The sequence below is a fragment of the Sarcophilus harrisii genome, chromosome 1 (genome assembly GCF_902635505.1).
Source record: "Sarcophilus harrisii chromosome 1, mSarHar1.11, whole genome shotgun sequence".
In the NCBI taxonomy this organism is placed as follows: domain Eukaryota; kingdom Metazoa; phylum Chordata; class Mammalia; order Dasyuromorphia; family Dasyuridae; genus Sarcophilus; species Sarcophilus harrisii.
The window spans coordinates 302,812,190-302,833,962 of record NC_045426.1 but is presented as its reverse complement, the minus strand read 5'-3'; the positions used below and the strand labels follow the sequence as shown (position 1 = coordinate 302,833,962).

The 21,773-nt window shown below is 33.2% G+C and overlaps 1 protein-coding gene across 2 annotated transcripts in view; it reads left to right on the top strand.

Annotated features, from left to right (window-relative positions):
- PARN (poly(A)-specific ribonuclease) overlaps window positions 1-21,773 on the top strand; it is a 152,381-nt gene that overhangs the window by 62,968 nt on the left and 67,640 nt on the right. For both annotated transcript variants that reach the window (XR_004230479.1, XM_031944494.1), the window contains exon 21: window positions 9,485-9,559. Coding sequence is in view for 1 of the 2 variants with exons in the window: in XM_031944494.1 (XP_031800354.1) it covers window positions 9,485-9,559 (75 nt within the window). In the remaining variant the exon portion in view is untranslated. The remainder of the gene's footprint in view (window positions 1-9,484; window positions 9,560-21,773) is intronic.

Here is a 21,773-nt window from a genome sequence, read left to right as displayed (position 1 = left end):
TTCTTTCTTTTTGGATTGTTTATTAAAGAAATAAACTCTCTTTCATCTTTGTATTCATCTTGTCTTATGTTGGAATTTACCTTGAACATAGTTCTTTTACAAAGTTAAATGTCAATTTTTTATTGAATTGCATTAAATGCCCCTAATAGCAGTGCAGGTGATTAGATTTAGGTGAACAGAAAATTTAGAGTTAACTGTTAGGAAGAACATTTTGGTTATAAACTACAGGCTACAGGCTATAAATCCTAATTTCTTAAATTGTGTGTGCAACCCCATATGGAGTAACTCAATATGGGGGGAGTGGCTCACAAAATTATGATTTATTATCAGTAAATATTTGACTTGCATATCTATTTTATATGCTTATATACCTGAGTCACGGAAAAATTTCTCAGGTGAAAAGGGGTTAAGAATGTGAAAAGTTTAAGAACCCTACTTTCAAGAAAGGGAGGCTTTGAAGGTATACTCTTTGAAGATTTTTATAAAAAATTCAGTTCAGCAAATATTTATTAACTTTTTTTATTCTGAATTTCTACACTAAAAAAAAAAGTATTTCTTTATATATCTCAAACATGAAAGGAAGATGCTATCTAAAAACCTTTAATCTAAAACCTTTAATTCCTATCCTAATTTGGATTATTGCCTTTGTACCTATACATATCCTGCTGAATGAAGGTACAGAAAATCACACAGCCATTCTGTGTCCATAACAGATGTAGGTTATATAACCTCAAGTGGGCCCTCACTGCTGCAGTTTGGTCCTTTTTTACCTCCCATGAATTAATTGCCATTTTCATGCTGATGATTCTCAGATCTACCTTTCCTGCCCCAGTCTCTCTGCTAACTAATTTCACATCTTTAGTCACCTTTCAGACACATAGAACTGAATGTCCAGTAGACATCTTAAACTCAGTTCAACCAAAATTGAACTTACTATCTTTCCCCTAAAACCTTCTCCTTTCCTGTCTTCTCTGTTACTATAAAGAGCAACATCATTCCCCCAGTTCCTTAAGGCTTGAAACAGAGTTATCTTGGATTCCACACACTCTTTCACCTCTCATCTCTAAGCTGCTGCCAAAGCCTGCTAATTTCACCTTTGCAACATCTCTTGAATATTTTTCCTTCTCTACCCTGACATTATCACCATTCTAATGCAAACCTTCATTATCTCACTCCTTGATTTTTGCAAAAGCCTGCTTGTGAATCTGCCTACCTCAAGTCTCTCCTAACTCCGATCTAGTCTATATTCAGCCATAAAATTGATTTTCTTAAAGCATAAATCTGAGCATGTGACTCCTTTCCACTATTCCATAAACTCTAGTGGCTTCTTATTGCTTCCAAGTACAAATGCAAAATGTTCTGTTTGGCATTCAAAACCCTTTAATTTAGCCCCCTCCCACCTTTCCAGTTTTCTTATTCCTTGATTCCTGATACTCTTTGATCCAGCAACACTGGTTTTTCCATGAATAAGATCTTCCATCTCTCATTTTTGGAGTTTGAAAGAATTCTGTTGTTGTTGCCCTCCTTCCGCCTTCCCCCCTCCCCCTTCCTGATATGCCGTTCCTCCTCTGCTTCAATTGGTGACCTCCCTGGCTTCCTTTAATATCTCACTAAAATCCTATCTTCTACAGGAAACTTTCCCTAACCCCTCTTGATGTCATTACCTTCTCTCTATTAATTATTTACTATTTCTTCTATATAGAGCTTTGCATTATATATATTTGTTTGCATATTATCTCTCCCATTGGATTATAAGGGCAGGAACTGCTTTCTTTCTTTCTTTCCTTTTTTTTTTTTTATTAACTTTTTTCATATTCCTGGCACTTAGCATGGTGCCTGGCACCTAGGAGACCCTTTCTAAATGTTTATTGATTTCAGTTGCTACCCTTGGCTTTTTTTTGATCACTAGTGATGATATATTTTTGTTCTAGCTGTTTAGTCTAACTATGTGAGTTGTTATTTTTCTTGGGTTTTTTTGCTTTGTTTTGTTTTGGTCAATGACATATTTTTGGATTCTTATTAATTCATCTTACTATCCTCTCCTTATTTTATGGCTAATTTCATCCCATTCATATTAAGATTTATTTTTGTTGTTATTTCTTATTCCTCTCCTTTTATATATTTTTTCTTTCTTTGCCCTCACCTTTCTATAAAAAAAAGGACATCAGTGAATGAAGTGTTTGATTAACATTTTTGATCTTTAATGGAAGCAATATGTTTCCATTCATTTTCCCCTATTTTCTTCATCTTGTCCTGTCCCTAATTATAGATATTTACTCTTTTACCTCATATTTCTTACTTTACTGTAGATATTCCCCTTTCATTCTCTAGCTTCTGATATTCACAGTTGTGTCGCTTATGATTAATATTTCAACTATTCTCTTCCCTTTTTTGTTCCCTAATATTTCCTTGCAGAGATAAATGTATTTCTTTACCACATTTACCATATTCATATGTAGCTGTGTGTGTGTAAAATGTGTTCAACTCTTCTTTTTCTGGCTCAAATAAAAGTGAAATTCATCATATACCTGTTGCCCCTCAAATCTTCTTTTTACATATGATCTTCAGTCTGTGCATTCCTATTTTGTGATATAGTAAGGTTCCTCCCCTTCCTCTTCCTTTTCTCCCCAGTATTTTTCCCTCTTTCCTCACCTTTTCTGCTTTTTTTCAAAGTCATTAAAAAGAGAACTGAACAACAAGACCCAGAGTGTCTATCTGTCTTATTTAATTTATTCTATGATTCTAAGGTTCTGAGAGGATGCTTATTTTTTCTTCCTTTATTACAATGTAAACAACTTATCACATAGTTCCTTCAGAATGATCAAATGTATTTGCTTTTTGTGTTTCTCTTGACTTCTTGTTTACTTTTTAGATATTCTGTTGAATTCTGGTCTTTTCATAAAGAATACTTTCAAGTTTTATGTTTATTGGCTTTAGAGTACTTTGAAGCATTTCTAAACCCCAGAAGAAAAACTCCTGGGAATGTCCTGTCAAGCTCCAGAGTTTTCCATGTCAAACTACTGTAAGAAGTTTAAAAAACCATTTGAATATCAAGAAGTCATAGTCAGGATCACATAAGACTTGGCAGCTACCATGATTAAAAAAGAAAAAAGTCTAGATATAACATTCCAGATAAAAAAACTACAACCAAGAATAACCTCTCAGACAAACTTTGAGTGTAATATCTGTAAGAATTTGCATTTTAGAAATGCTTTTGCTCTTTTCATTGCAAATGCTTGAAAATCTTTCTTGGTCTAGAATGTGGTTGCTCAGGCTAGACTCTACCTTCTGCAGAAATCATTAGGTTTTTGTTTTCTCTTGATTACTCAAATTAGGTTTTAGCCTTAGTTGTCTCCTTACACAACCCAGATCTAGTTCTATCTCTTATAGTAAATTACATAGGTTTAACCTAATCTGTAAATCTGACAGATTGCTGATGCAGCTTGTCATGGGCTTCACAGGCTTCTCTAAGGATTTTGCTTCCTAGGAACTGTCATGACTGTTTATCTAGTTGTGGATAAACTGGGCATGAATTTCCCGGTTACTGGGATGTCTAGGGACTGTACTGTCTGGATCTGGTGATGAGGGATAGAATTTCATGTGTGAAAGGACAGAAAGAGCCAGTTTGGCTGGTTCACAGAGTGTGGGAGGAAGAGTCATGTTCAGAGAGTCTGGAAAGATAAGTTGTGACTAGGTTGTAAAGGACTTTAGCAAGCTAAACCCAAGAGGATTGATATTTGATCTTAGAGGAAATGGGGAGCCACTGGAATTGATTGAATAGAAAAGACATGGTCAGATGTACACTTAAAGAAATCACTTTGACACTTACATAGAATAGATTTTAGTGAAGAGAGACTTGTGACAGACCAGTTAGAAAATTGCTCCAGAAGGATTGAGCGTCTGAAGTAAGGTGGTAGCTGTGTAAATGCAGAGAAATGTCAGATGTGAAAGACTTCATAAAGATAGAAATGTCAATAGATGTCAATTAATTGGCACTTTGGACAAAGGAGAAGCAGGAGTCAAGGATAATCTCATTGTTATAAAACTTGAAAATGGAAGGATAGTGGTGCCTTCACAGCAAGCATTAGCTGCACTGTGTAGAGAGGAAGGGTCAGAAGCAGGAGATGTTATAAGACTTGAAATGACAAGAAAATTATTTAGATACGTGAGGTGAGAAATGATACCAAATTTATAAATCTGAGAGATTAGAACAATTTGACCTTTGAAAATGGGAAAGTTTGGAAGAGGGGATGGTTTTGGGGAAAGATAGTACGTTTTATTTTAGTCATGTTTATTTTAAGATATCTCTGGAACATCCAGTTTGAAATATCCCAGGATTTTGATGATGTGGACTAAAGTTCTACAGAGAGACTTAGCCTCAATTTATAGATTTGTGAATGACTCTAAAGAGAATAATAATTAAACCCATTGGAAATGATGAGAACGTCGAGAGAGTGTAGGTACAGAAGGGAAGAGAATCCAGTTCAGAGGGGTGTGCTGTGGAGGATGAACCAGCAAAAGAGATGGAGAAGGAATTGTCAGATGGGTAGAAGAACCTGAAGAGAATGGTGTCACAAAATCCCAGGTATGAAAGATTATCCAGACAGATAGGGTGGTCGGCAAAGGCAAATGCAAGAATTAAGTTAAGACTGATGAGGATTAAGAAAAAAATCAGATTTGGCAGAGCTAGCTCATTGATAACTTTGAAAAGAACAGTTTCACTTTAGTCCACAAGCATTTATTAAGTAAGTGCCTGCTATTTGCTATATTTGTGCAAAGGGCTGAAAATACAAAATAAAGCAAAAACAACTTATAGGGAAGGCAACAAACAAATAAGTATGTACAAACAAGCCAAATACAAGATAAATAAGAAAAATCAACAGAGGGAAGGCTCTAGAATTAAGAGGAATTTGGAAAAACTTCCTATAGAAGGCAGGATTTTAGCTGGTACTTGAAGAAAGTCAGGAAAGGCAATAAGCAGATTTGAGGAGGGGGGAGCATTTGAGGAGGGGGGAGCATTCCACATGGAAGACAGCCAGAGAAAATACCTGAAGCTGAGAGGTGGAATGTTTTTGTTTGAGTTACAACATGGAGGCCAGTATTGTTGAATCAAAGAATATAGAGGTAGGATGGGGAGTGAGAAAGTATAAGAATAGAGAACTTGGAAGCAGGAAGATTCTTAAAGGTTTTGAATACTGGAGGATTTTAAATTTGATCCTGGAGGTGACAAAGGGGCCACTCTCCAGTTGAGTTGAGAGGTGACATAGTTAGACACATTAGGGAAATCTTTAAGAAATTCTCTTTGGCAACTGAATGAAAAATAGATTGGAGTGGGGAGGGATCTGAGACAGGCTGAAAGCAGCAGGCTTTTATAATAGTACAAAAGGTGATGAGGGCCTGCATTAGACTTGTGATAGTATTAAAGGATAGAAGAGAGCATATTCAGGAGATGTTGTAAAGATGAAATCAACAAACCTTGGCAATGGATTGGATTTGGAGGCTACTGAGGAGTTGATTTCAAATCCTTGGGACTGGATGATTGGGTTGTCCTTGATAGTAACAGGGAAGTCTGGAAGGTGGAGAGAATTTAGAGGGAAAGATAATGAATTCTGTTTTGGAGATGTCTACACAATGTCCATTTAAAATGTCTGAAAGGCAATTGGAGATGTGAGACTAGAGGTCAGCTAAGAGAATTGGGCCTGGATAAGTAGATTTGAATATCATTTGTAGAAGGATGATTGAGTCAGTGAGATCACTAAGTGAAGTAGTATAGAGGAAGAAGTGTGAGGGCCACAGTCCTCATGGTTCATTAGTGAGCATAACCTGGATGAAGGTCCAGCAAGAGAGATCAAGAAAGAGTAGTCAGGTAGGAGAAGAATTAGGAGAGAGGAATGTCCTAAAAATCTAGAGAAAGAGAAAGTCACACCTCTCAAGAGGGTGACCACTAATATCAAAGACTGAAGAAGGGTTAAGAACAATGAGGATGGTTAGTAACTTTGGAATGATGACATCAGTAGCCCAACTATAGAGAGTTAAGAAGAGTGAGAAGTGATAACTTTTTTTTTCTTTTTTTTTTAATAATAGCTTTTTATTTTCAAAATATATTCAAAGATTTAACATTCACTTTTGCAAAACCTCTTCTCCCCACACTTCCTCTCCTAGACAGCAAATAACTCAATATAAACATATACAAATATGTATATTTCCATATTTATCATGCTGCACAAGAAAAATTATATCAAAGGGGGGAAAAAAGCAAACAACAAAAAAGGGTGAAAATACTATGTTGTCATCCACATTCAGGAGCCACAGTCCAAAGAGACAGCTTTTTAAGAAGTTTAGCTGTGAAAGCCAGAAGAAATATGGGTAAATCAAGTGAAGTTTTTTGAGAGTGGAAAAGACACAGGCAGGCCTGTAGGCTGTAGGGAAGCAGTCATCAGACAAGGAAATACTGAAGATAAAAGTGAGAGGGAATGGCAGAGAAGACAGTTGGCTGAAGAGACTGGAATGGCATTACTTGTTCAGGGAGCAGGGTTGGTCTTGACAAGAAAAAGGGCCACTTTTTTTGTATGAGATAGGAGTGAAGAAAGTGATAGTGGCAGAAGGGAATACAGTGGAAATTGAAATAAGACACTAATTAGGGAAGAACAGTATTTTTTAAAAATTCCTTCCCACTAGAAATTCAGTGATCCTGACCTACTATGCCAGCTTTCTAACTGGTTTCCCTGACTTTTGTCCTTATCCTTTCAAATATATTTTACATAACTTCCCCTAAATTAATAAAAAAAGAGTCCAAACTCAGTAACCTGGTCCTCCAAACTATTCAGTGATCTGTACCCTTTTACCTATCCAAATTTTCTTTACTATATCCTATCCCTTTTGTTTTAGCCATCTCTAGTATCACTGTTCCTGGAATACATCATGTTCATTTCCCATTCTAATTTTCTATCTTTGACATCCTACTCTCTTTTTTGATCTTGTCCTTGTATATAACCAACTAGTGGATAGAAAGCTGCACTTGAAGTCAATAAGACCTGAGATCAAATCCTACCTTAGACTTTAAATGTGTGGTCTTGGTTGAGTCACTTGATCTTTGCCTCAGTTTCCTCATCTGTAAATGAGGATAATAATAGCATCTAGCTTCTGTAATTGTTGTGAAGACAAAACGAAATATTTGTACAGCACATTGCAAACCTTTAAGTGCTATATAAATGCCTTGTTATTATAAGTATACCATCAAGACTTAACTTTTCCATAACATCTCTCATCAAGATTTCTTAATCTGGAGCCTACTAAATTGGTTTTATTAATAACCGTTGATATGTAATTACTTTCTTCAGTAATTCTATGTACTTTAAATTTTTTTCTGAAAAGGGGATCTGCAGATATCAAGATACTGTTAAGGAGGGGTTTCTGACTCTCCTTCCCTCCCCAAAAGGTTAAAACCTACATAATGTTCTCCTTCTCTGAACTTTTGTACTACACTCATCTTGGCATACATTGTATTGCTTTTTACTTCAAGTTTTATTTGCATATTTCTTTATTCCTCAAAAAAGCATTTTAAGTTTCTTGAGGTCAAGAATATTGTCATTCATTTCTTTTAGGTCTTAATAATTTAGCTTAGTACTTTGAACACATTAGGTAGTCAGTAGATATTTGTTATTGATAATTGTTTCACTTTGAGCCTTCCTTTTTGCTTCTATTTCTCCTTTAGATGTGTGTGTGTGTGTGTGTGTGTGTGTGTGTGTGTGTGTGTATGTGTGTATGTGTATTTGCAGTTAGTTGTATTTCTGTTTCTATGAGTATCAGCCTATAAGAATGTTTGTCTCTGGGACAGCTAGTTGGCACAGTGGATAGAGCACCACTCCTGAAGTCAGGAGGACTGAGTTCAAATCTGGCGTCAGACACTTAACACTTCCTAGCTATTTGACCCTGGGCAAGTTACTTAACCCCAATTGCCTCATTTAAAAAAAAAAAAAAAAAAGAATGCTCATCTCTTTATTGTTGTCTTTTGTCTTTTTCCATGATTTTATTTGTCATTCTCTTCTTCCCTCTCCTTTATTTTCAACTGCCTCTTTTAATTTAGAATCAAAATAAATTTTTATTTGTTACACATAATTGAATAGTTTTTATATTCCCCATTTTAAATTTGAATCGAGAATGAGTAGGACATTTTATATTTCTCTCAAAAAAATGAAAATTGCTTTTTTATTTAGGTGACCTTTGATTTTTCTTGAGATTCTAAGGTATGTTTCTTCAGTACAGTGTTGGAGATAACTATGAAATTGTTGGGCTTTTTTTTTTAAATAATAAATTTATGTTAAGAAATTGTTTTATTTTTGTTTCTTTCATATAAAAGTTAAATACACAAAATAATTCTGGTTAATTGAAAAGTCTAATTCAGGTTTTAGTGTAATTATATAATTATAAAAATAATAATTAGAATCTATTCAGAAGTTTGTGTTTTGGCAACAACAAAATTATGCAACGATCAATTCTGATGGATGAGGCTTTTTTTTTTTTTAACTTCAACATTTTATTTTTCTTTTAAAGCTTTTTATTTTCAGAACATATGCTTGGATAATTTTTCAACATTGAGCCTTGCCAAACCTTGTCTTCCAAATTTTCCCCATCTTCCCTCTACTTCCTCCCCTATATAGCATATAATTCAATAGATGTTAAATATATGCAATTCTTCTATACATATCTCTACAATTATTGTGCTGCACAAGAAAAGTCAGATCAAAAAGGAAAAAAAATGAGAAAGAAAACAAACAACAATGAAAAGAGTGCAAATACTATGTTGTGATCCACCCTCCATTCCCACAGTCCTCTCCCTGGGTGTAGATGGCTCTCTTCATCTTACCACCATTGGAACTGTTCTGAATCATCTCACTGTTGAAAAGAGCCACATCCATCATAATTGATCTTTGTATATAATCTTGGTATTGCTGTGTAAAATGATCTGGTTCTGTTCAGTGTGGCTTTTTCAACATTGAAGTGATTTGGGCCAATTCCAATAGACTTATGATGGAGAGAACCATCTGCATCCAGAAAATGGACTGTGGGGACTGAATATGTATCACAACATAGTATTTTCACCTTTTTTGTTGTTGTTTCCTTGATTTTTTGTTTTGTTTTGTTTTGTTTTCTTTTTGATCTGATTTTTCTTGCATAGCATTATAATTGTGGAAATGTGTATAGAATAATTGCACATATTTAACATATATTGGATTACTTGCTGTTTGGGAGGGGTCAGGGGAAGAAAGGGAGAAAAATTCTCAACACAAGATTTTGCAAGGGTGAATGTTGAAAACTATATTTGCATATATTTTGAAAATAAAAAGTTACTATTTTTAAAAAGTTTGCGTTGTTACTTAATTTTCTTCTTTAAGCATACAAAGAAGCTTTTTCAGATTCATAAATCAAATTTAAGAGTACCATAAACTCATACACTCACTTGAATTATATTTCATCATTACAGGTAACATTCAGGTATCTTGGATTGATGATACATCAGCATTTGTCTCTCTGAGTCAACCTGAACAAGTGCAGATTGGTAAATATTTGTGGCTTTTGTTCTTTTTTAATTTGTTTATTATATCATGTATATACTTTTCACCTAGATCATAAGCAAAATACAGTGGCTTTAGAAAACTCTTTAACTTTCAAAGATTTATCTGTACTGTCTCAAAAACATTAATGCCATCAGTAGAAACACTATAACACTTGGACTAGAAACCAGCCCAAATTTCTTTATTCCTTTAAAATACTTAATCTTTAGAGACTTCATAATAGACTTTATGTTTGTTTCTCTTGTCTTTTTTCCATTTCACCAAAAAAATGCAAAATGTAACTTCAAGTAGTCTTTATTGCATCAATATAGGCTTTCTTTTGAGCATTTGAAATAAGTAAAGGGGCCCTAAAATTGGGACTGATATATTGATCCATCCTTTTCTATTAGTTTCACAAAGTTGGAAATATCAAGGTAATCATTCCATTAAACACTTATGAAGTAGTCATTTCACATAAAGAAGTACTAAAGATTATTTTCTTGCAAAAAAAATACAACTTATATCAAACAATGAGATTTACTGAGTTTTCCATCTCTTGCTTTACCTTCTTTTGGATGAAAAGATAATTTGTTGAGTAAACCTTGTAACTTTTAGTATTTATGAAGCTAGATATTAAAGAATATCTGATACCTTGATGCTTAATAATAGAAAATGGATCATTAAAGATGGTATTTTTAGTAATGTGCTATATTGGTTTTAATGGCAATAAAGTACTAGGTGCTAAACTTATATAACCTTAATATACTTAAAAGTATAATTACATCACGTGAATATGAACATTTTTAGTTACATATTCTTTGATAAATAGCGGCTGACTCAGTGGATACAAAGAAGGTTTCAAAACCAGGAAGACCTATGTTCAGGTTTTCTTTCAGTCACATACTAGTAATGTGTCTCTCGGACAAGTCACTTAATCTCTCAATCATCTATGCCAGGGCTTCTTAAACTTCTTCCACTGGTGACCTCTTTTCATTTTAGAAATTTTTATGTGACTCTGGGCATTTGGTATATAAAATAGAATATTCAAATCAAGTATTTACTGGTGAAAAATTATATTCAGATGCAAGACTCCATCTGGAGTCTCAAACCATAGTTTAAGAAACTGGACTCTGAGAGCAACTCTGAGATTATAGCTTGCAAAGAAGCTATTACTGTATTATACCTATATTAGTGAATAGAATTTGAGAGTACTCTCTGTTAATGAGATGACAATTATAGTCTCTGTCCCTTTATCTATTCTCTTATATACATATTCTTGTTTCACCTGTTATACATCCATCATATAGTTCAGTAATCATATCTGCCTATGTTCATGATGTTATTCCATCAGGTTAAGAATTAAATGTTAGTGCTTTAAAATGAATTCAGGGCATATAATAGAATAAGAAAAATATAGAAAGGTTAGTGGCACAGGGAGTAAAATGTTGCTATGGATTTGTTGGTATGTAAATTTTTTTCTTTTGTTTTTGGGATGTTGGTTATTTATTTATTTTTGGTGAGATGATTGGGAGCTAAGAGACTTGCCTGGGGTCTTAGAGCTAGTAAGTGTTAGGTGTCTGAGGCCAGACTTGAACTCAGGTATCCCTAACTTGAGGGCCAGTGCTTCATCCATTATGTCATCTAGCTGCCCCTAAAACCTTTTTTTTCTAAGATTCAAGACTAATAAATAGCAACAGACAATTAACAAATGGCCGAGGCTTGATTTACCTCAAATTCCTGTAGCTCCCTTTCCACTGTTGCCAAGCTGCCTCATGTTTCAGAATTCAAGATCCAAGAGGTAGAGTGGTCACAGATGATGGTGTGACTAAACTTTTGTGGAGGATTATCGGAATGGGAGAGATTGATGAATTGACAAACTAGATGTTTGCCAGAATGTATATTGAAATCCGCAAACATGAGTCTAAGAGATATGATATAGTGAGATATCACAAGCCAGATACTGAATTCTTTGAAAAATGAAGAATTGTGACTTGAAGACTGGTAAATATCTGCAAAAGAATATTAACCAGATGATTGGTAAACCTCCAAGTAAGAAAAGTTGCAAAGTGATGGCAAACTGATGGTCTAGAAGGTAGAAGATATCCTATTTAGTCTTCCTAAGCCCTTGTTTGACAGTGTTAAATATTATGGGAGATGGTTGTTATTTGTCCTTCATTCCCAACAAAGGACAAAAACATCAGGGTGATGTTTGACTTGTAAGCAAATTGGATTTAAATAACAAAGAGCTGTGCAAAGTGACCATCCTCTTTCCTTCAGAGCCAGAGTTCAGTGGCAGGACATAGGTCAAGATGAGTGGCGATGGCCCAGGATGCAGTGGGAAAACTAAGGTCTTTCCTAAGTCTCAGTTTGTTGGAGGCAATGTCCATTCAGTAGTTAAAAGCTAGCTTCAGAGTTTCATTATGAGAGAGAATGGTATTATGGAAAGGATTCTAGCTAAGGATCAGACTGCAAAGGAGGAAGTCTTGAGACTAGTCCTTCCTCTGCTATTGACTTACTGTGTGACCTTGAGCAAGTCATCACCTCTCTGGAACTCAGTTTTGTGATCAGTAAAATGACTTGGGGGTAATACTAGTAAGCTCTCCAAAGCCCTTTCCCAATTGTAAAATTCTCTGTTTTCCTCATTTTTGGTGATGAGAAAACTAAATTCAGGAAGTTCAGTTGCCCAAAGACAAAACAAAGCTGGTAAATGTGAAAAGCCAGAGCTCAAGCCCAGGCCTGATTTCAATTTCAATATTTTTTTCCCATAGAACTATTCTATGGAACAAGATTTAGTATGTCTGATCCATCTTAAAGGTGATCCAGTGAGTTATATTTAATAAAACATCAATGGTTTAATGAAACAACAATCATGGCCCAGGACAGAGACCTCATAGGATAATATAATGATTTTCCAAAGTATTACTTTAAAATGATCCCTTGTTTTAAATGTATTGGGTATAGAAAATATTCAAAGAAAATCTTCACCCATTACAGTGAGTTTTTTGTTTGTTTTGTTTAGCTATAATCACTAAGCAAATTATCTCATTCCTAATTTAAATAAGGAAACTACAGTTTATGATAAGACAGTGTTAAGTATCTGAATGGGTTCTATCAATAAAAATTGAAAAATTGTTGATGTTTAAATTTTTTTAATGGTACTTGTTTTTGATAAAACTCCAACTTTCACAAATTGCATTCCTAAAAAACAGTTAAACGGGAACCACTTATTAATTTGCTTAAATCAATCATGTGTCTTTAAAGTCTTTTTATTAAAAGGGGGAAAAAATTCCTTAAATAAATGATTGAATCAATATATGCAATTTGCTAATGGAGTCTAAATGTCATTGTAGTCCCTTTCTTATGTTTTGGAGGACTTTTAATGTAAATATGTTCCCATTTACATGTGTGTGTTTGTGTGTGTGTGTGTGTGTGGTTCAGAGTTGAAAAGACTTTTTTTTTTAAGTCTGAGATAGCCATTGCTGGTATCTCTTGCCATAACATTAGAAATTGTATGTATATTTCATTTAAAGATTATCAGAATTTGGATTTTAATAGTAATGATCCTTATGATAAGAATGACTTACATTGTCTCTAATATGATGCAAATGTTAATTTAACTTAATCACTGAAGTGGAAACATTGGCAGTTCAATTGGTATCAATAGATTCCTATTTATATAGTAGTTTGTAAAGGCAACTTTGTTCATTTATAAACATTTTTAACTTATATTTTAGGAATTTTTAAAGATATTTGATTTTTCTTTTGTCAGTGTCTCATTTTGGATTTGAAGTTTGGACAATGTTGTAAGCTTTGACAAGTGTATATATTTTAAAGACATAATAAATATCTAATGTGAAATACTAATTTTTGAAATGTAATTTTAAAAATTTCTATTTTAATGGGAAATTTTCATTTTTCTAAAATTAGTTAAATTGTTCTGTGTTATTCTTTAAATTTTCTTGCTCTTGATTCTTCTTATAGAAAGTGTGTGTGTGTGTGTGTGTGTGTGTGTGTGTGTGTGTATGATGGCATAATGTGACAGTTGTTATTGTCCAAAGGTGACATGTACCAGATATTTATATTTACTTTTCATGCAAAAAGTTTACCAAGATAGAAATTTTAGCCCTTGAAACCAGGAGATAAATGGTTTATCCAGTTATATTGTTTGAGGAGTTTTTGTGTGTGTGTGTGTTTTTTTCCTCCTCATTCTGATAAATGTTTTTACTGGACTCATCTAGGATATGACAAGGAAGTAGCTTTAAATGTCTGCACTTTCAGTATTTCTCCTGTCATAATCAGAAGCTTAGGATTTCAACTTAGGTTTCTTAGGGAGAGCTAGAAGCTGCAGGATTTTAGAGGTTAGATTGTTCCAGTGTTAGCAGTTTAAAAAAAAAAACAAAACTTTTTTTGTTACATATTCTGTCTAATTTGACATTTAGCAAGAGTCTTTATTCTACCAACAATATTAAGTGGGAGAAAAGAACCCAGTGATCTTTTAAATATATTAGAACTTTCTGGTTTTAATCTCAGTGTTTAAATATTGTCTCATATTCTTTCCTAAATATCATGCAGAATATTACCTCGTTAACTTTTTTTTTTTTTAAGAAATGTCATAATAATGACTGAAATCACTCTGACATTTATTTTGATTACTTGGTCTCACTTCTTATGTGAACAATATAATTTAAAAACAAATTGATTAAAAGTCATTTCAAAGGAGTTAGATATTGGAAATGTGTGTGGTTAAACTACCTAAACTCCAGGTAGTTCCAGAAATTCTTCATCTATTTCCTTAAGAACTAGCTTAAAATTATTTAGCATAATTTTACTATTTATTTATTTATAATTTATTTTGGAGTTGTAAAAATCTTAGAAATCACCTAGCCCAATTCTTTAATTTTACAAATAACAAAACTGAGATCCCAAGGGGTAAAATGATTCATCCAGGCTTATGTACACAGAGATAATAAGGAGCAGAGCCAGAATTTGAACCCAGTTCCTCCAATTCCAGTTCTCTTATTTTTTTTTTTTCTCCCCCACATTGCTTTTTTTAGTCACCCAGTCTGTCAACAGCAGTTAATAAGTGCCTACTATGTATCAGGGATTGTATTAGGTTCTGAGAATTCAAACACAAACATCTGGATAATTTCTAGCCGCTTTTATATTTGATTTGCTACAAGTAAAATACATAGAGGCGCAACTAAATCTATAATTTGTACATCTGTGTGTATATAGGTTGTGTGTATATCCTCTACTTATAACTAATTACACTTAACCATCTGCTCCCAGACTTTAATTTGATAAGATTGGAGTAAATAGAACTGTAAAGGGAAAAATATGTAGCACTTGAGCTTGCTGATTATAAATTATAAATTTTATTGTTAACAAAAAATAAGGTTACCCCTTTATATTTTGCTGCAGTTGTTTAGAGATTAGTTCTGTTTAATTCAGTTTTGTGAAATCCTAGTAGATCCATCAAAAATATCAGTGGTTGAGAAGAAACAACTTAATTCTAATTTTCTTTATTTAAGCAATTAACATTTAGAGTAATGTTAAAAAAAACTTAGAACAAAAGTTATGCCAAGATGAGGTCTTAAAGAAAATAATACTTTTTGTGGTTAGTATAAATTAGCAAATGCTTGTTCATACTAAAGAAAATCCACAATTAAGTACAAATACTATAACTTCCTCATTTGCATGCAAAGGCCCTTAATCTTTTTTTTTTTTTAATAGCTTTTTATTGACAGAACATATATGCATGGGTAATTTTTCAACATTGTCCCTTGCAATCACTTCTGTTCTAACTTTTCCCTTCCCTCCTTTCACCCCCTCCCCTAGATGGTAGGCAGTCTCATACATGTTAAACATGTTAAAGAATATCTTAAATATAATATATGTGTTCACATCCGTATAATTCTCTTGTTGTACAAGAAAAATCGGATTCAGAAAGATAAAAATAACATGGGAAGAAAAACAAAAATGAAAGCAGTCCACATTCATTTCCCAGTGTTCTTTCTCTGGGTGTCCATCATTGATCAATTGGAAGTGAACTGGATCTTCTCATTGTCGAAGATATCTACTTCCAGAATATATCCTCATATGTTGTTGAAGTGTATAATGATCTCCTGGTTCTATTCATTTCACTTAGCATCAGTTCATGTAAGTCTCTCCAGGCCTCTTTGTATTCCTCCTGTGGGTCATTTCTTACAGAACAATAATATTCCATAACATTCATATACCACAATTTACTCAGCCATTCTCCAATTGATGGAGAACAAATTGCCCAATTGATGGGCATCCATTCAATTTCCAGTTTCTAGCCACTACAAAAAGGGCTGCCACAAACATTTTTGCATATACAGGTCCCTTTCCCTTCTTTAAGATCTCTTTTGGATATAAGCCCAGTAGTAACATTGCTGGGTCAAAGGGTATGCATAGTTTGATCACTTTTTGAGCATAGTTCTAAATTGTTCTCCAGAGTAGTTGAATCCGTTCACAATTCCACCGATGTATCAGTGTCCCAGTTTTCCCACATCCCCTGTAACATTCGTCATTATCTTTTCCTGTCATCTTGGCCAATCTGACAGGTGTGTAGTGTTATCTCAGAGTTGCCTTAATTTGTATTTCTCTGATCAATAGTGATTTGGAACACCCTTTCACATGAGTAGAAATAGTTTCAATTTCATCATCTAAAAATTGTTCATATCCTTTGACCATTTATCAATTGGAGAATGGCTTGATTTCTTATAGAGTCAATTCTCCATATATTTTGGAAATGAGGCCTTTAACAGAACCTTTAACTGTGAAGATGTTTTCCCAGTTTGTTGCTTCCCTTCTAATCTTGTTTGCATTAGTTTTGTTTGTACAAAGGCTTTTTAATTTGATGTAATCAAAATTTTCTATTTTGTGATCAAAATGATCTCTAGTTATTCTTTGGTCACAAATTCTTCCTCCTCCACAAGTCTGAGAGGTAAACTGTCCTATATTCTAATTTATTTATAATCTCGTTCTTTATGCCTAAATCATGAACCCATTTTGATCTTATCTTGGTATATGATTTTAACTGTGGGTCCATGAAAGGCCCTTAATCTTGAACAATAGTGTAGTATTGACTTCTCTCAGAAAATTAAAAAATAATGGACACTTTAAACCATGATTTTCTACCTATTTTTGTAAACACATCTTCAGTATCTTTGTTCTACCAGATAATTTTTATTTAAATTGTATAAAAGTTTCTTATTTTTTTATCTTCTTACCACTAGGCATTATATATTTATGTTAAACACAGTGCAGTTCCCTTAATTAAAGTAAATGAAAGTGAGATGCAGGTATGAATACATACTAAATCTTTATATGATTTCAAACAATAGCATAGAGTGGTAAAAAGAGACAAAACTGGATTTGGATTCAGGAGACTTATTTGAATCTTGACTTTAACTTCTCAGTCTTTGGGTCAGTCTTGTAATTCTGGGCCCAATTATAAAATAAGGGGAAGTTGGACTATATTGAATATTCTTAACCTGCAGTCTGAAACTTTTAAAAATCATTTTCATAACTGTATTTGGATATAATTGCTTCCTTTGTAATCTTGTATATTTTATATTAGGCATTTAAAAGCTTTCTAAGAAGAGGTTCACAAGCTTTTCTATACTGCCTAAGGGTCTGTGTCATAAAACCTAGAGTAGCTCATCTGCAAAGTTTCTTTATGATCTTGGAAGACATCTCAAAATCTGGGCTTTCTTTTCGTCTAAACTTTACTATTTCTGTCAAAGGCATCACTATTTTTTCAGACTTCTAGGTTTGTAACCTCAGTATTTTCCTCTATCCTCACTCTCCTTTACCCCACATGTCCACTCTGTTGCAGGCATTCCTGCCTACACAACATCTTTCAGTTCATTCAATTACAATCTTAGTTTAAATCCTTAGTACTTTCTGCTTAGATTATTACAGGCTTCCTAATTAACCTTGTTTCTCACCATGCCAGTCTATTCTTTATGCTGCTGCCAAAGTGATTTGATTCAAGTCTACATCTGACATATAACTTCTCTATTCATCCAGTTCCAGTAGCTTCTTCTTTTCTCTAGAATTAAATATAAACTCTTCAGTTTAGCTTTTAAAATCCTCTACAACTTGGTTTCAATCTATCTTTCTAGCCACTAAACATCACTCCCATTCTTGAACTCTGGGCTTCTCTTTGTTACTCATATTTAACACTCACTCTCTCTTCCATTTCTGTGCTTTTATACACTTATTCCTGGAATGTATTCCCTCCTTTTCCCCCTGCATTATAAATTTTTTTTCTTTTTTCAAAATGTAGTTCAAACATTACTTCCGGTATAAAGCCTTTTCCCCTGATCCCTTGAATTATTAGTGCCTTAGCTTCCAAACTACCTTGTATTTAACTACTTTGTTTGTCATTATTATCTTTTTATTTATGCTGTATATATGTACTTGTTCTCCCCTTTTCCCCCTCCCCCCAATTAGAATGAAGTTGCTGAAGAATAGGGATTATTATATTCTTTGGATTTGTATTGCCTACATCTAGCACAATACCAGACACCTAGTGGTGCTGAATAATTGCTGATTGGCAACTTCTTGATCCAACACTTAATTTATGGTTAGTCAGTTTAGTGTTATATAAATAAAGACCTTTGGGCTTTTAAAAACTTATTATCAGCATAATATTTTAATAATGTTAGCATTTTTACTCTAAATTATCAAATTTTTTCTAAAACCTTGTTATACTTTAATGTTATATAGCAAGTGAAGAAGGATTATCAGTTGGTGGGAGATAAGTTTGTTGTTCTTGTACAGTAGTTGATCAGCTCTTTGGGATCCAATCTAGAGTTTACAAGGATACTGAAATAATTTGCCATTTCCTTCTCTAGCTCATTTTATATATGAGGAAACTGAGGCATATTGGGTTAAGTGACTAAGCCAGAGTCATAAACTAGTGACACTTATCTGAAGTCAAATTTGAAATCAGGTCTTCCTAACTCCAGACCTGGTACTCTATCTACTGAACCACCTCGCTGCCTTTTTTGGATAATTTTTGATAAGGTAGTTTTTATTAAAAATTTATCTTGTTTAAAATTTTGATTTCTTTCATACCCCATGCCCATTTATTGGCTTCACCAGAAATTTCTTAATATCATCATCAGAATATTTAATTCATTTGCTAACATATAAAGTAATTTTTGGAAATAAATTTTCATTTTGATCTGAATTATATAAACATCATTGTATTTACTGTAGTGCCATATATGCAATGAATGAATATGTGTTATTTCATGATACTAGAAATAGAAATTTAAGTCAGGGAGATCATCAAATTGCATAAAGCCCTTGAAATATTCAATGTCAGAATTAAAAAGAGAAATTCAAGTTTCCTGACTTGAAATTCCTGAATTTCTCTGGCATGCAGTTTATGGATAATCCCAACATTGGTCCTTTAAATTGCATTGTGATTGGTCACTGGCTTTTGTTTCAAATTCAACATTACACCAATTGAAAAAGTAACTTAGTTGAAAATAAGTATGTGAATACAAATGTTTTTTCATGTCATTTATTAGATGTCATTTGTTAGAAAGTAACCTCCAATAAAATAAATTTGATTGTAGAATATTTGAAATTTAAATAACTGCCTTTGATGAATCTTATTGCATAAATTACTTTATGTTAAAGGTGGTTCACTGACTAATAAAAAGTGATGTGTTACTTTAAAAAATAACCTAATGAAGTAGCAGAATTCAATAGATTCAGTCCAATAAAAGATCAAATCATAGTTTATTTGTTTTATATTCTATTCTTATGGTTTAAGTCTAATTTCAGGGATCATTGGCAGATTTTGAACTTCAGGGCTGATGCTCTATCCACTGTACCATCTAGCTGCCCCTATGCCTTACATTTTTAGACTAGTTTAGACTAGTAAGTCTTTTATGCAGCTTGATCAGTCATCTGTTTCATACTTTTCCCATATTATTTAGGACAGTATGGATGATTTTATAGACAAATTTTTTCTACTTTATTTTCATTAGCAATTGATGAGAAAATATAGGAATGCTGGATGGCAAAGGACATAGAAAATTTAAGTTGGAACTTTGCAATTGAACAATTTTTGTGTACTTATAAAATAACCATCAATAGTTTTAGCATGAATGAATTTTTAAAAATTACTCACCAAACCATGTGTTAGGCATTAGAGGTCCAAATATGATTGTAAAACAGTTCCTTCTGTCAAGGAACTCACTTTTAAATTAGAAGAAAGAATACTTTTAGAGGAGGGAAGGAAATTTTGGTCTGGGAAAATATGTAATTACATTGTATTAGACCATAGAATAATAAATCCTTCTTTTTAATGATTTGCAATGATATAAATAGCCTATATTAAATTGTTGAAAAAGTTTGGATCATTTCTGAGTAAGAAATTTATATGGAATAATTTATTTATATCACATTGGGAATAAGTAATAAGGTTTTTGCTGTCTTTTTATTTCCTGTTTATCAAGATTTATTGCTACATGTCTCATTTTGTAACTATCATTACTAACACATCATATGGTAGTTATAATCTGCGAAGAAAGAATTTAAGATTTCTTCTGTGGTTTTCCATTTTGAAATCTGTATTATGTTCTCTTATTATCAATAAGATAGTTTTCCTTTCCTTATTTAAATCTTTTATTTAAAATGAATTCTTGAAAAGGTGGTAGTATGTATAATTGATTTTCCTAAAAAAAATTTTAATGAGCTATTTTCAAATTATATCTCTAAAGGACTTTCAAAGATACTTTAAAATGGCAGGCATAATTGAACAAATTGGCCAGCATACCAGTTACTTTCTACCAAAATAAATGCCAACAAAGCAGGCTGCTTTTGGAAAGTTTGCACATGTGTGTATAACATTAATCCAAGTTAGAAAGAGACCTTAAAGAAATATTCTTCGTAGTATAATTCTCCATGTATACCTAATGATATTGTCTCAAAGATTTACAATTGAAACTTTTTTTTTTAAAACAGAAAACTTACTGCTTCCTAAACTGCATTTTCAACTGTAAAGGAAAAGGGCCAAATTGGATTTATTTGGGATCTAGCCATTTCCTATATAATGCTTATTAATAACTGTTGTCTGCAGAATGAGCAGCAGTATATTTCAGTTTACTTTTTTGTCCTTATGGAAATTAGGCAGCTAGGTGGCACAGTGGATAGAGCACCAGATCTGGAGTTAAGATCCATCCTCAGAACCTTAACTAGCAGTAACCTTGTTTATCCCAGTTTTCCTCATCTGTAAAATGAGCTGGAAGAGGAAGTGGCAAAGCACTCTAATATCTTTGCCAAGAAAACGCCAAATGGGGGGACTAAGACTTGGACACAACTAAAAACTGAACAAATTGTAAAATTGCCCCATGATAAAACAGAAAAAAGAATTCTTGACCTGTTGAATCTATCCATTCAGTAAATGTTTAAGTATTTTTCATATATCACTTTGCGGGCACTTTGAAAACTATTAATTAAATATCTTTATCCTTGAGGAATTTATATTTAATTTTTTATAATATTTTATTTTTCCAAATAATGTATAGTTTTCAGCATTCATTTTTGTAAAAATTTGTGTTCCAAATTTTTCTCTCTCCATTCTTTACCTTCTCCCACCTCAAAGCAGCAAGCATTCTAATATAAGTTAAATATGTGCAAGTCTTTTAAACATATTTCCATATTTGTCGAGTTGTACAGGAAAAATCAGATCAAAAGTGGAAAATGCCATGAGAAAGGGGGAAAAAAAACAAGCAAACAACCAATAGCCAAAAAAAAAAAAAAAAAAGGTGAAAATACTATGCTTTGGTCCACATTCAGTCTCCATAGTTCTCTTTTGGGATGTGAATGGCATATTCCATCTCAAATCTATTGGAATTGCCTTGAATCAATTCATTGTTGAAAAGAGCCAAGTCCATCACAGTTGATCATTGCATAATCTTGTTATTGTGTACAATGTTCTCCTGATTCTGCTCACTTCAGTCAGCATCAGTTCATTTTCCATGTATAATCATTCTGCTCATCATTTCTCATAAAAACAATAATATTCTATTGCATTTATATACCATGACTGATTCAGCCATTCCCCAACTGATGGGCATCAATAGAGGGCTCATATTTTAGTATGAAAGAGAAGTTGCTCGTTTTAAATAATGATACATTGCACTGTAATATGTCATCAGGTGCCAG